The 14,113-nt window shown below is 33.5% G+C and overlaps 1 protein-coding gene across 2 annotated transcripts in view; it reads left to right on the top strand.

The window, feature by feature from the left end:
• Positions 1-159: 159 nt before the first annotated feature.
• The window catches only part of tagapb (T cell activation RhoGTPase activating protein b), a 74,421-nt gene continuing 60,467 nt past the window's right edge, over positions 160-14,113 (top strand). Inside the window, exon 1 of one of the 2 annotated variants that reach the window (NM_001365334.1) lies at positions 160-419. In NM_001365334.1, the coding sequence (NP_001352263.1) occupies positions 372-419 (48 nt within the window). In that variant the 5' untranslated portion in view covers positions 160-371. The remainder of the gene's footprint in view (positions 420-14,113) is intronic. The other variant, XM_068215422.2, reaches the window with a different exon arrangement.

Below are 14,113 nucleotides of genomic sequence, written 5' to 3'. Positions count from 1 at the left end.
TTTCAATGTCCTGCCGACTTTATAGCAGTGTTGTTTTGGTGAGAGCTGATCGTCATTAGCTTGTAAACAGGGGAACAGCGGCTTCAATTGTTTGAGGGAAAACATGACTAAAAAGCCCAAAGAATAAGTGTCTGCCACAGCGGGCAGGTTTGGCCCAGGTCAAGCGGAACCACTCTCTCCTCCCATTCGTCCTCCATTGTTCTCACCCTCATTAGTCAATGCTAAAGATGCCAGTCGAGAGAACCTAGCATTTACTGCAAACCAGGCTGCCCAAAACTTCACTCTAAGGCTGCGCTTTAGGAAAAAAGGGGTCTTCAGGATACACGGTCCGAGATTCTGGAAGTGGCTAAGCTGTTGAAAACACTCTCAGGATGAGGAGGAGAGGAAGTTATGATGGCACCACTGCACCCATACAGCCAGTGAGTACACCTGATGGTGAACACCATGTCTTCTGTACATTTTACAAAGAAAAAATCTGCAAACAGGACGGTTATAAATATAAATCTGCTGTAAACAATCTAAAGCTAGCTTATTTTGGTAGTGAGTTTTAGTGAGTTTGCTATTTACAATAATATGGGATGTTTTTTTTTTACATTTTCCTTGTTGTAATTGTACAATGTGTGCGTGTGTGTACTTGTTTATGTGGTTTACGAGGACACAAAACTGCATAATGACTTGATTATGACCAAGTTGTACTCTGTTAAGCCAGTTAAAGTATGACTTATGCTGGTTAAGAAAGATTTTTAGGTGTTTTAAATTATGAGAACATGTATTGTGTCCTCGTAATTCAGTTTCTGTAACTTGACAGGTTTCTTTGACATTTAAAATTTGCCACGCTTCCTGTTGTGAACAAATATACATTCCTTTTACCAAGAACACATCTGCAATTAGGAGTTATTGTAAACAAGCTAAGACTAACTTTTTATAGTAGTGAGTTTTAGCGAGTTTGCTATTTACATTAACATGGGATGCTATTTAGAATTTTTCTTGTAGTGATTGTACAATGTGTGTGTGTGTGTGTGTACTTGTTTATGTGGTTTACAAGGACACTGTATTCTGTTAATCTGGCTTAGAACTTTGAATGTTACAAAAAACATGTCAAGTATGAAATATAAGCATTTTAAATTGTGGAGAAACAAGGCAAGATCCTCAAAATTCAAAACGCATAAAAGTTGTGCTCTGTTAAGCTGGTTTGAAAATTTAAATTTAACAAAAAAAAACATATTAAGTATGAATTTTATGCATTTTGAATTACAATAATACAAGGCAAGATCCTCATAATTCAAAGTGCACAAAAGTCATACGTAACAGGTTTTTTTTACATTCAAAATTTGCCAAATGTTTGCTGTGAATGTTAGGTACAGGGACATGGGTGTGAGTGTTTGTATATATATCAGTTATATTACATTTTAAATATCAGAGCATTTTTAGATGATGTTTACGACTCAAATTTGGATTAGTTTTGATATATAGTCAGAATTAGCCCCCCTTTGAATTTTTAAAAAATATTTCTCAAATGATGTTTAATAGAGCAAGGACATTTTCACAGTATGTCTGATAATATTTTTTTCTTCCTGAGAAAGTCTTATTTGTTTTATTTCTTGCTAGAATAAAAGCAGTTTTAATTAAAAAAACAAAAATAAATTAGGGACAAAGATATTAGCCCCTTTAAGCTACTTTTTTATGATAGTCTACAGAACAAACCATCTTTATGCAATGACTTGTCTAATTACCCTAATCTGCCTAGTTCAACTAACTACCTATTAAGCCTTTTAATGTCACTTTAAGCTGTATAGAAGTGTCTTGAAAAAATTCTAGTCAAATATTATTTACTGTCATCATGGCAAAGATAAAATAAATCAGTTATTAGAAATGAGTTATTCAAACTATTATGTTTAGATAAAAGCAGTTTTGAATTTTTTAAACACCATTTTAAGGACAAATTTATTAGCCCCTTTAAGCAATTTTTTGACTGTCTTCAGAACAAACCATCATTATACTAAAACTTGCCTAATTACCCTAACCTGCCTAGTTAACGTAATTAACCTAGTTAATTAGGTTAAATAGGTTAGCTCTTGAAGCTGTATAGAAGTGTCTTGAAAAATATCCAGTCAAATATTATTCACTGTCATCATGGCAAAGATAAAAGAAATCAGTTATTAGAAATGAGTTATTTAAACTATTATGTTTAGAATTGCGTTGAAGAAATCTTCTCTCCATTAAACAGAAATTGGGGGGAAAAAAAACAGTGGGGCTATTAATTCAGGGGGGCTAATAATTCTGACTTCAACTATATATATATATATATATATATATATATATATATATATATATATATATATATATATATATATATATATATATATATATATATATCAAGATGTGTCATTGAGTGCTCAAAGTACAATTGTATACATACACAATTGAAATAACTATTCATTTTTAAAACTAATATCTATTCATTTATGTATACCTATATGCATTTATTTGTTAATTTTTAGTTTTCTTTTATGTTAGCTGCAGCATTAAGTGTTATTTACAGTACGTACATTAAGACAAGTATTGTTGCCAGTATTTCTGTCTCTTATATAGTCTCTTACAGACAAATGTAGAGTCATAGAATTGACTTTGGTATGAATAAAGTGCCCGTTTCTTCTTTGCCAACCTCAGACAGACTGATAAATTGGCTCCATGCTATACAAATGACAGGCTTGTTTTTCTCTGGCTGTGTGAACAAGTGATCATTGTTTGGTGCTGTGTAATTGCCCCAGAATGCAATAGTGCGGAAGAAGTTTTCAGAAAGGCTCTGCAATTATGCCATGTTGCATTAATATATACTAAATAACTGATGCATGCTGTGCTTGAATAGGTTTTGCCTCTAGTGGGACTCATGTCAAGAGCTTTGAACCCCGATATGCAAATATAAAAAAAGAGGTTGCTTATTTGTTCTCTTATAAATGCATAATTAATTACATGTGACAGTTTTGACAATTTTTAAAAATGGATGTTCTTTGTCTAAGATTAATGCTTTAGAAACCTTTAACATAAGTGATTATTTATCATTTTGGCTTTACAAAATAGGTTTGACTACTCTAAAATAGTGAAGCAGTGTGCCCTAATAATATTATGGGCTGTTAAGTTCAAGGACAACAACTACTGTATAGCATTGACAATATTTCATGTAGACCCTAATATTGTGTAAATAGCAGGGCTTCCAGAGATATTCCGTTAATTTACAGAAAATAACCATTTCACAAAATTATAAGCTGAATTGTAAAAATACAGAACATACTTCACAGTTAAATTTACAGTTTATTTCTGTTGATAATTTGCATTTAAACTGTGAAAAACAGAAAACAAACTGTAAAAAATGTTAAAATCTGTAAAAAAAAACAAACAAACAAACATTAATTTATTGCTCCGTAATTACAAGTTATTACTGTCATTTTACAGATTATAACTGTAATAATACATGTAATTACTGCCATTTTACTAATTACTACTGCAAATATACAGAGTATTACTGTATTTGTACAAATTATAACTGTAAATATATATTTTAATATTGTAATTATACAGATTAAATAATGTGATTTTAAAGACAATTACTGTAATTATAAGGGTTATTAATACAATTATTCAAATGTAATTTATAATGGTTATTACTGTAATTATACAGATTAATTAATGTGATTATACAGATTAGTTTCTGTAATTATACATGCAATCATTAAATATTCTATAAAATTTTAAAACAGAAAAAGAAGCTTTTAAAAATTATTTAAAAAGTACAAACAGTTGATGTTGTCATTAAACACTGTAAATATAACTATGAACTATATTATCAAATCTTTTTAGGATATGTAGGTTAAACTCCAAAACAATTTGCTTGAAAAAAAAAAAAAAAAAACTGATTTTTTCTTTTTTTACAAATAACACATTCACTCATCATTTAACAACAAAAACAAGATTGGTGTCATGTGAGGATGCCTGCACAACACAGTTAATGATCAGATAGCAGATTATTAAGAGAATCATCTTGCAATTAAAGGTTGAAACAGGAACAAACAGGTACATACAGATAATCCAAAGCGTAAAGGCAGCAAACAAAGTGGCAAGGCAAAGCAGTGGTCAAACACAGCAAGGGAAAACGTGTCGCAAGGCTCACTAAAGCTGTGATCACACTGCACTTTTCTCCCCATAGACTTCCTTTCATATGCACGTGAATGCATCAGACTGAAAAAGCAAAGATTGTGCGACAGGTTTTCACTGTTTGCTGCGTTGGAAAGTTCAAGCTTGGTGAACTCTGACCTGCGACATCGCATCACATGATTGCGTAAGACCAACTGAAAATCAAAACATGAACTCTCTGGACTGGAATTCAAAACATGAACCAATCGCTCGCTTTTTAAATGTCTAATTGTCTTGTTTAATAAGGCCCTTTTGCAGCACCAAATTACATAATTTTGCACCCACAAACTGTAGTGTGACCGCAGCATCAACAATTTAACAGGACTCAGCAGCGATGTGTCTGTGAGTTTATAGTCTTTGAAATCAGTCCGTAATGATCTTTTGGCTGTGTGTGTAATCAGTGAGAATTAGAAACCCGGGTGTGCGAGGTGCATGCTGGGAGTTGTAGTTAATGTTGTTGTTAATGTAGCATGTGTGTAGTGATTGTAACAGTTAGCATAGCAACATTGTTAGCCACTGATTAATTTTTTTTAACAATAACCCGTTTTTCCATAAACAGTTTTTAGAGTGGGAGAAACAGCTATTTAGAGCCATTTATACACTATACATTACAAAATCTAAAATCATAATAAAGTAAAACATTAAAACAAGGGTGTCAGACTCTGAGCAGTTTAGATAGTATAGATATCTAGTATAGATATAGATATCTATCTTGTATAAATGGGAGTATAAAATGTTTTGTAGTTTACAGTGCATGCATTTTATGCAGCCTACAAACAATAAGCTATTATTTTATATTATATCATTACAATCTTCACTAAAATCAATTTGACATAATTTTTTTTCTCTATTTTTACAGGTTTAATCTGTAAATATTAACTTAAAATTATGTGTTACTCTATGAAAATACAGAACATTTCCTTTAAAAAACTGAAAAATAATGTAACACCAAAATACAAGCAATAACTGTGAATTTATTAGTAGAATTTATTATTACAGAAAAAAATCTGTAAAACAACAAGTGTTTCATTGTATAATAAAAAACTTTTTAAAAAATAATAATAAAATTAAAAAAAATACAGACAATTACCTGTAAAATAATTTTTCACAGTGTTCGCCGACTCATAGCACTGAGGTGCTCACGCGACTTGAGTTTGATTCCTGGCTCGAGGTCCTTTACCAATCCTTCCCCCTCTCTCAATTCTCATATCCAAATAAAGGTAAGCACTCATTTGAGTACAAAAATCATTTTGATTCTTAATGAGTGTTTTCATATTTATATTTAGTGGTCCCCAACCTTTTTATCACCACGGAACAGTCAACACTTGACAATTGTATGGCGGGCTTCCTTGTCGGAAAGTTTGCACATGGAAAAGATGTGATATGTGAAAGACCGCCATCATTTGCAATCTCCAGCAGTTGATCTTCTTGCACAGACATGGTGGATTCACCTGATTTGTTGACAAATGGAAATTTTACAAAGAAACTTTCCAAAGATGTCTGTTCCTTACTTTCTTTCTTACTTATTTTGCTAGCTTGTGGATTACATTTTGGCGCTCAAGTGACGGAGATGTAACCAAGAGAATACGGTAATTTTTCAATATAAAAGATTTTTCAAAAAGGAATATCGCTCAGACTCAGATAATAAATAAAACAAAAAAAATAATTAATGATCTATTGTGCAGCTTGTTTTTAATTGATCCACAGACCTGTACCGGTCCACGGAGGGACTCTTATTTATACGCTCACTTGTCATGCTTGTGTTTTTGATGGTTTGGCGATCTTGTGACTGAATAATAAGTAGGTTAGTGTCTGCTCCGTTCAGTTTTTTTTTTCTCTGCAGCCTTTACATTTAATTAAAGAGTTATTAAATTATTACAGCTCAGATGAACATTTTGTGTTTAAAAACACATTTGTAGAAAGCAGCCCGTATTTAGTGGTATAATATAATGTAGTTGTTTTTGCTAAATAAAGCCTTTGAGTCTAATAAGGCATAAGCCTGTCGGAAATGTACATTATTCCGTACTTATGTTCATGAATTAAATCCAAACCAAGTGTCATTTGTTTTAAAGAAAAATAGCACATATTGAGCAAATAAAATCCCAAAAAGAATGTATTTTTTGTTTATTTTCTATGAAAATTCTGTATTGAGTTTTTGGAATAGGGTATAACTTTCCTTCCTAAAAAATCATCCAACCCAAGCTCATTCTGATTACGTACACACACACTCACACACACACACACACACACACACACACATATATATATATATATATATATATATATATATATATATATATATATATATATATATATATATATATATATATATATATATATATATATATATATGGATAATTATTTAACTACAGGCACTTTTAAGTCCTTTGATTATATTTCCAAAAATATATTTCATTTTGATCAAATTCCTTTTTCTTTTTCAAACTAACAATAAAACCTACTTTAAAAAAAAAATACCAGCTTTTTATTACATTTTTTTCATATTATTCTACCTTCTTTTAGGGGTCAAAATCACTGTTTTCGCCTTGTCGCACACCCAGAAGTTTAACCTTCAATAACAAGAATAACATTTTGAAATATTATTTATCTGGTAACTATTTATATATCTTGATAAAGCACTAGTGAAATAAGTTAAATATTTTGTAGTTATTAATGTGAGACTATTATCAATATTATTTTTTATACAAAATATAGCTGTCACACAGTATCAGTGTCATTTCTTAGACAATGTTTGAATGCCATAATTTATTTCATTTTGAAATTAAAGCTGTATATTGAGATGTGGTGGAAATGACATTTGTTCAGTTCACGATGGAAAATTTTTTAATATTAACAATTTCTCTACCTATCAAAGTTTGTCCTCTTACAGATCTTAAAACTAGACAAATTGTATAAACTTATGAGGCTACGGTATGTCAATTTTGAACAAGTTCATTTTATTCAACTTCACAAGGCTAAAAGTGCCCATGGTTGAAGAATATATATATATATATATATATATATATATATATATATATATATATATATATATATATATATATATATATATATATATATATATATATATATATATGTATATATATATATATATATATATATATGTATATATATATATATATATATATATATATGTATATATATATATATGTATGTATATATATATATATATGTATATATATATATATATATATGTATATATATATATATATATATATATATATATATATATATATATATATATATATATATATATATATGTATATATATATATATATATATATATATATATATATATATATATGTATATATATATATATATATATATATATATATATATATATTTGTAGCAAGGCAGGGGGAAAACACAAACACAGTTGAGTTGAGTTACAAACAAGTCCCCAGAGGGTGCTTTATTTACAAGTGAATATGTGATTAAATGGTGCTCTTCTTGGGGTGCGTGCTCGAGTGCTCCGGGGAGGTGGTGAAGGATGGTGAGAGTTCTGGTGTTGGATCGTTCACGAGCTGGAATCTGCAGGGTGAGAGACAAAGAGCCACAAGCGTTAGCACAGGGAGTCATGTGGAAATGAAGCTTGTCTTCCTCCTGTGTGGGGCTGGCTTTTATCTCTACCTGGCTGATGAGGTCCAGCTGTGAGCGATCCTGTGCTGATGAGGTTCCAGCTGGGGTGAATTTGTGACCAGGGCGACGTGGCATCAGTGTGCTCGCTACATTATATATATATCACCGATAGTGTTTTCAAAGGCACACATTGACCCAATTTGTTTCTCTGGCTACAATTTGCAATCTCCATAAATGTATGTAGTAGTACGTTTTCAAAATGAGCCTATGTTGAAATCATCTAAACAACTAAAAATGTAATATTTTGTATGCCAGGCCACTAGTTGGCGATGTCACTACATACACACAGCAAGTTTCAGTGAATTGCAGGAATAATTGTTAATTCCATTGAAAGATCATTCCATGCTTTATTACCTGACTATGAAGTTTCGAAGGCAGCATAGAAGTATCACTCGCTGTCTTCGCCATCCCAAAATCCTGTAAACTCCATTTCTGATAGTCTAGCCCCCCAAAAAAAAGATGGGGTCTCAAAGCACTGCTTAGGTGTCAATTTGTAGATGTATATTTCTAACCAACATGTTCCACTTTTGATAGCATTTAATTATTTGTAGTAAGGCATAGTTATATACACTAGATATCGCATATGGACCCTGAGCATGCATCAATAGCACCGCCACATTAGCATTAGCAGTTAAAGCAGGAGAGGGCATGTGTTTCAGGACATGAATTAGATAATATTTAACAGGGAGGGTGGATAATACATTAAATAAATACATAATTAATATAATTTTCATAATAAAAAATGCATACTGACCACTGGCAAAACTCCTGATTATAGATATATGTATATATGTGTATATATCTATACTCTGGACAGACAGTCCTCCACTACATCTTGGTCTCACATTCATTTCAAAGGAGCGCTACCCTGTACTAAAATGGCGGCTCTATTAATTTGCTTCTACCAATAGACAACAATAGCAAAAGAGACATCTAATGTAAATATTGTAGGGTCCAGCCAGTTGGTCCAATGACGGTATCCAATGGTGGATGAAGGTTCACTGCATGTTCGGTCTTTCCAGTGCACAATGTTGATTTATAATAAACTTAACTCATATCTGACTCCAATTTTAGTATGAGATGGTTTAGAATATTAATATGTTTATCCTCGTTTTATCTGACTCCAATTAAAAAACATTGAGAAGGTTATTTTGTTTCCTTTCACATTATTTTAGATTATGATTGAATATTCTCTTCGGTTCATCATTTTATGTTATTCTCGTTCATTGGGATCTCTATAACATCCTGAATCTTGTACCGGCCGAGTATACAATTTCTTAAGCACAAGCATGTCAGTCTTGGTCACTAAACAGGGGCGATTGACCGCTATCCTAAAAAGGCAGAACCCTACTTACTCAGATTAGGATATTTTTTATGCGGTCCCCATAGGTCTGCTACCTCCTAAATCAGACAGAGCTATTTAGTCATATAACGATCATTACTATAGAATTAAGCAGACCAGTCGTACTTAAACTAGTAGTAACTTTGAATAATCACTATACTATCTAAATAGTATTAAAAGTTTATCGGGTGAAGGACTATCCCCTTAGATATCCTTTTACAGCCTAAGTATACATGAATAAATGCCAATTTGTTAGTCGGAGCTCTAGAGACATCGTGTAACGTGCCGCAATGCTCCGTCTACCGTGTTCTAGTCCGCTACTAACCTGAACAGGGGCTTGTGGTGCTATGAAATTACCACAATCTACTAAAGATAATAACACGAACTCTGTTTGAATCATTCAAAACATAACAATTTATTAGTCAGGTAAATGTATTATGCCAATTCAATCAGTCAATTCATAAACGATCAATACAAAACATCAAATTATCAAAGATAAATCCAAGATGAAAAAGATGCATTCCTGACTTTGAAATATACATAACATGGAACAAGCCATGTTATGGGCTGATCTGGTTAGGCAGAATCGCCCTGAGTTTTTCTTAGACCTTACCTTAAATAATCCAAGAATTCCCTCAAGGAAGGGGGTGTGAATAACAAAGAAGGCATTTAGACTTAGTGTAAAAGTCACACCCCTCACAGTGGTTCAAAAGATGCCTGAAGTTATATATTTATTGTTCTGATTATGTCTATTTCTGAGAGAATGAGACCATTGTACCAATCGCACTGAGACATTTCAAATGATATCAAACATGATAGTTAAAGTCAGTTTGGTTAATCTAAAACATTGAAATGACCATATGCGTGAGTTAGGGGGATGAAGCTGAGTTCAGCAATTTTAGATGCAAATGCAGCAGGAACTGGTTTTTCCCGCATTCCCCCTTGTTGGGTTGTGAAGTCACCAGTCTCTGTTTTAAGCTCATGTTTCGAATTGTCAAAGATATCAGAATATTTGCAATATTTCAATTCTTACAATATCTATGGTAGTAAGCAAGTATGTCCTTAGTTATCCACAAAACACTCTCTATTTTGTTGTGCAGGATTAAATTTGTGTGCCATTTCAAAAGTGTGTCTTAATTCAGTTTGATGAGGTGCCTGCAGAGCTTTCGGACAGAGCCCATGTCTGTGTATGGAACATGACTCACTCCCAAAACTACCCTGAATGGCAACATGGTCACCATAGTAACATTGTAAAAGAATTAAGGCTTTGAGTTGTTGACAAAACAAACCTTATACCTCAAAGACATGGGAAAATCTAAAAAAGTTATTAAACTGCTGTTTGGAGAGGCATCATACTTCAAACTGTTGCTATTGAACAGCTTACACTCCCTTGACCATAATAACTGAGCTGCATGGGTGGTGAAGTGAGAAAAGCTGGGTTCAAAACCTAAGACTGAGCAAAAACACATACTTGCTCCGCACCTAAAAAAAGAAAGACATGCATCTCAGAGCAGCTGACAACTAAAAACTTTCAAACAGGTCCAGTTCTCAACCTTCAGATCTTCATCTATACATCTAGCTAGCAACTAGCCTATAACATGCTAGAAAATGCCTGTTTTTAGTAGTTAAAGGACACAAAACTAACCATATTGATTTTGTTAGCTCACATTGATAGTTTTGTGGTGAACAAAACAAACCACGCCTATTCTTCTCATTTAATATTACATTTGTATTGTTAAATGTGTAACAATACAAAAAAAATAAATAAAAATGTGGCAGCTTCCTGTTCATGAAGACTTTAAATCAGTTGTTTTCTGGGAATAGCGTTTTGTCACCATTGACCAATCAGAATCAAGTAGAGAACCATTTAATATTATATGAAACTGTAGCACAATGTTCACTTATGTTAGAAAATGTATGCTAATTCATGCTAGCAACAGGTTAAACCATGCGAAAACATGCTAGCAACATAGAATTTAATGCTACAACATACTAATTTATGATCAAAACATAATAATTTTTGTTAGTAATGTTTTATGCTAGAAATATGATAATTCCTGTTGAAAACACAAACACACTATAAAAACACGCAAATTTAAGCCAATATTTAAGTTTGTTGTGAAAAAAATTAAGGTATCGTGTAGGTAATCTAATGTTAAAGTTTGTTTCTGAATTTGACTGTTGGCATCTCTTTCTATGCTCACTGGTTGAATGTCCATTTTCAAATGTAATTCAAGATGGGTTTTATTTTCAGAGGATAACAAATGTGAAATTCAAATATCAAATTGTCTGAAATATGGAAAAAGTCCTGTAGTTCATTGTCTTGACATTTGATCCTACCCATAAAATTATGCTACCAACGCTGTATTTCAATGTTTCTGAGGTTGGAGTTAAGGATTAGGGTAGGCTAGAGTAATATTAGCTTCACATCACACCTCTCCGCATCAAAATTTACGATGGAGCCATCTAATGGGTAGCATATTTTCTCATCAATATGTGCAATATCTACTTTTTGAATGGGAGGTAGGACAATTCTAACAAAACTGTTGTTTTGGTCATCAGGGACTAATGCTCACTTAAAGACTGAACATGTAACATGAATGCCAATAATGTCAACGTTTTCACTACATCGCATTTGTGATGGAGCGATCACCAGTTGTTCGTCACTACCCATATCATTGAATTTGGGACACCAAACCCACTATATTCAACCACATCTCATTCTGAAAACGTACTGATACGTATACGAAAACGTATATACATTTCTGTAGAGCACCAAATTTGTCCCAGGAGCTATGTTTTTTTGTAGTTTTTGTTTTTTGCTTTTTGAGATCTCAAATTTCTTTTCCGAGTGCCATTTGAGCCTGCTGATTATTGACTGACTGACTAATCAACTGACCCATCCTTCTCCTTCCATAGACCCAACCAATTGTGTTTTCAAAAGCACCGATTGACCCATCAACCTACTTCCCTAAACCCAGTTGATTATTATTTAATTGTTTATTTAAGTTTTAGGCTTCTGTTTTTGTCTTACCTGTTTTTAAAACTATTCTTTGCTGAACTTAAACCCCGTCATTGTGGTCACCTCCGTTTTACGTCTCAAGTCTGCTGATGTACATGATGAGCTAACAGGACAATCTAGTAATATTGAGAAAGTCATCCATACGGAGGTAAGCGATTAGCTGGTAAGCGCGAAAAGGAATGGCATCATACAGCCCTGTAGCATACGTTTTAAAGACGAAATGCAGCCATACATACTTCTGGCTACATAATTCATGATCCCAAAAATTGTATATAGGAAGACATTTTCAAAATGAGCCTATGTTGATTTTATTAATACTTCATTTGTATGGTTGCAGGTTTTTTTCTATGCCACTCAAAAAAAAAAAGACCAGAAATAGCCTCAGAGTCTGTAGAAGAGGTCCCAATATTTTTCTCATTTGTAGCCAAGGAATGGATCCAGCGAGAGGTGAATGAGACAACCTGCACGAAGTCAAGACAATAGAGGTTGCACAACTATATCGATAATCCCACCCAGTTTACTAAACTAAACTACAGTGGAAATACAAACCAAGCTGAGGAAAACTGAACCAAAGAGAGCCAAACTGCTTTAGACTGTTCTTTTTTCTTTTTTTTTTTGGCTTCAGTGTGAGAGGACAGTAGTTAGAAAGAAAGAAAATTTAGTGAGAGTAGGCAAAATGGGCGGGATCAGGAAATGTCTGTGAGATTTAACCCATCCAAGTGCACACTCACTATTTTCCCCGTGTTCGGCTGAATTTCCTCCGGGTGCTCCAGTTTCTCCCACAGTCCAAAGACATGTGCTATAGATGAATTGGGTACGCTAAATTGTCCGTAGTTTAGTGTGTAGATCCTGGTCCTCCATGTTGGGGGTTGAGCATTGGGTTAACAACCCACCACTTATAAAGGAGATGTTTCAAAACACCAACATGGTGCTGTTAAATATCAACTTCAATATAAACGGCCCTGGGAGTAAGTAGGTACAGTAATTAAGCACACAGCAAGTAAATACACATTGTGCCTTGCTCATCGATCACCTGAGCTGCAGCCATGCTATTGAGATTGATAAGAGTATTGGTTATTCATTACTAATTTCCCATTTCCAATCCATGCCAGTGCTGGAACCTGCGATTTGGACCAACTCGCCAAGTCCAACTTTATAACTATTAGGCCATTGCTTAATACCACAGCTTTAAATATGTAAACACACCATGAAAGCATTAGGATATTTCCCAGTCCTCAAACAGAGAAAAAGATCACAATGTTCTGAATTTATCCATAATGTGTGAACTTGTGTGTGTGAAAAATCTTCAGACATTCACTATACCATCACCTTGTCATCCATTTTTGACAATAATTACAAAGTGGGTTTTAAAAAAAATCAAGTTCTGACAAAATCTCTTGACTCGTATGTTTGAAAATGCCACTGGTTTGATATTTTATATGTCATCCAAAGCCATTGAGGCGTTTCTGAATGTGACCTAATAAAAGACCAAGGGGCTACAATGTACCTGGATTTAATGTCACTGAAGAAGCCAAATCAGTGGAGATCAGGGACAAGCGGCGAAAAGAAGACAAAAGACTGTCTTTAATCCCGAATTTCAAGAGTTCACACTTAGCTGATGATTTATAATAAGCTTGTTTGGTTTGGTCCTGGGAGAGAGCCCTGAGCTCAAGGGATCCTCGCGCCCAGGACTACCTCGAGTTCGCAGTGCAAGAGGGAGATTGAGCTCAGGTAGATCTCAAAAACTCCCCCGCTGATGTGTCTAAAGGTGAACAGCTTTAAGAAGAAAAAATACTGGTGCTGGGAGCTAAACTATCATGCCCATTTGGCTTAATCAGTTTACGTATGATGCAAGTCTTTGGATGGTGAGAAGAAACCGGAGAACTCAGGGGAAACCCAC

The sequence above is a fragment of the Danio rerio genome, chromosome 20, assembly GCF_049306965.1.
Source record: "Danio rerio strain Tuebingen ecotype United States chromosome 20, GRCz12tu, whole genome shotgun sequence".
NCBI lineage: Eukaryota > Metazoa > Chordata > Actinopteri > Cypriniformes > Danionidae > Danio > Danio rerio.
The sequence above is the reverse complement of the archived record's forward strand: the minus strand, read 5'-3'. Positions and strand labels throughout refer to the sequence as shown.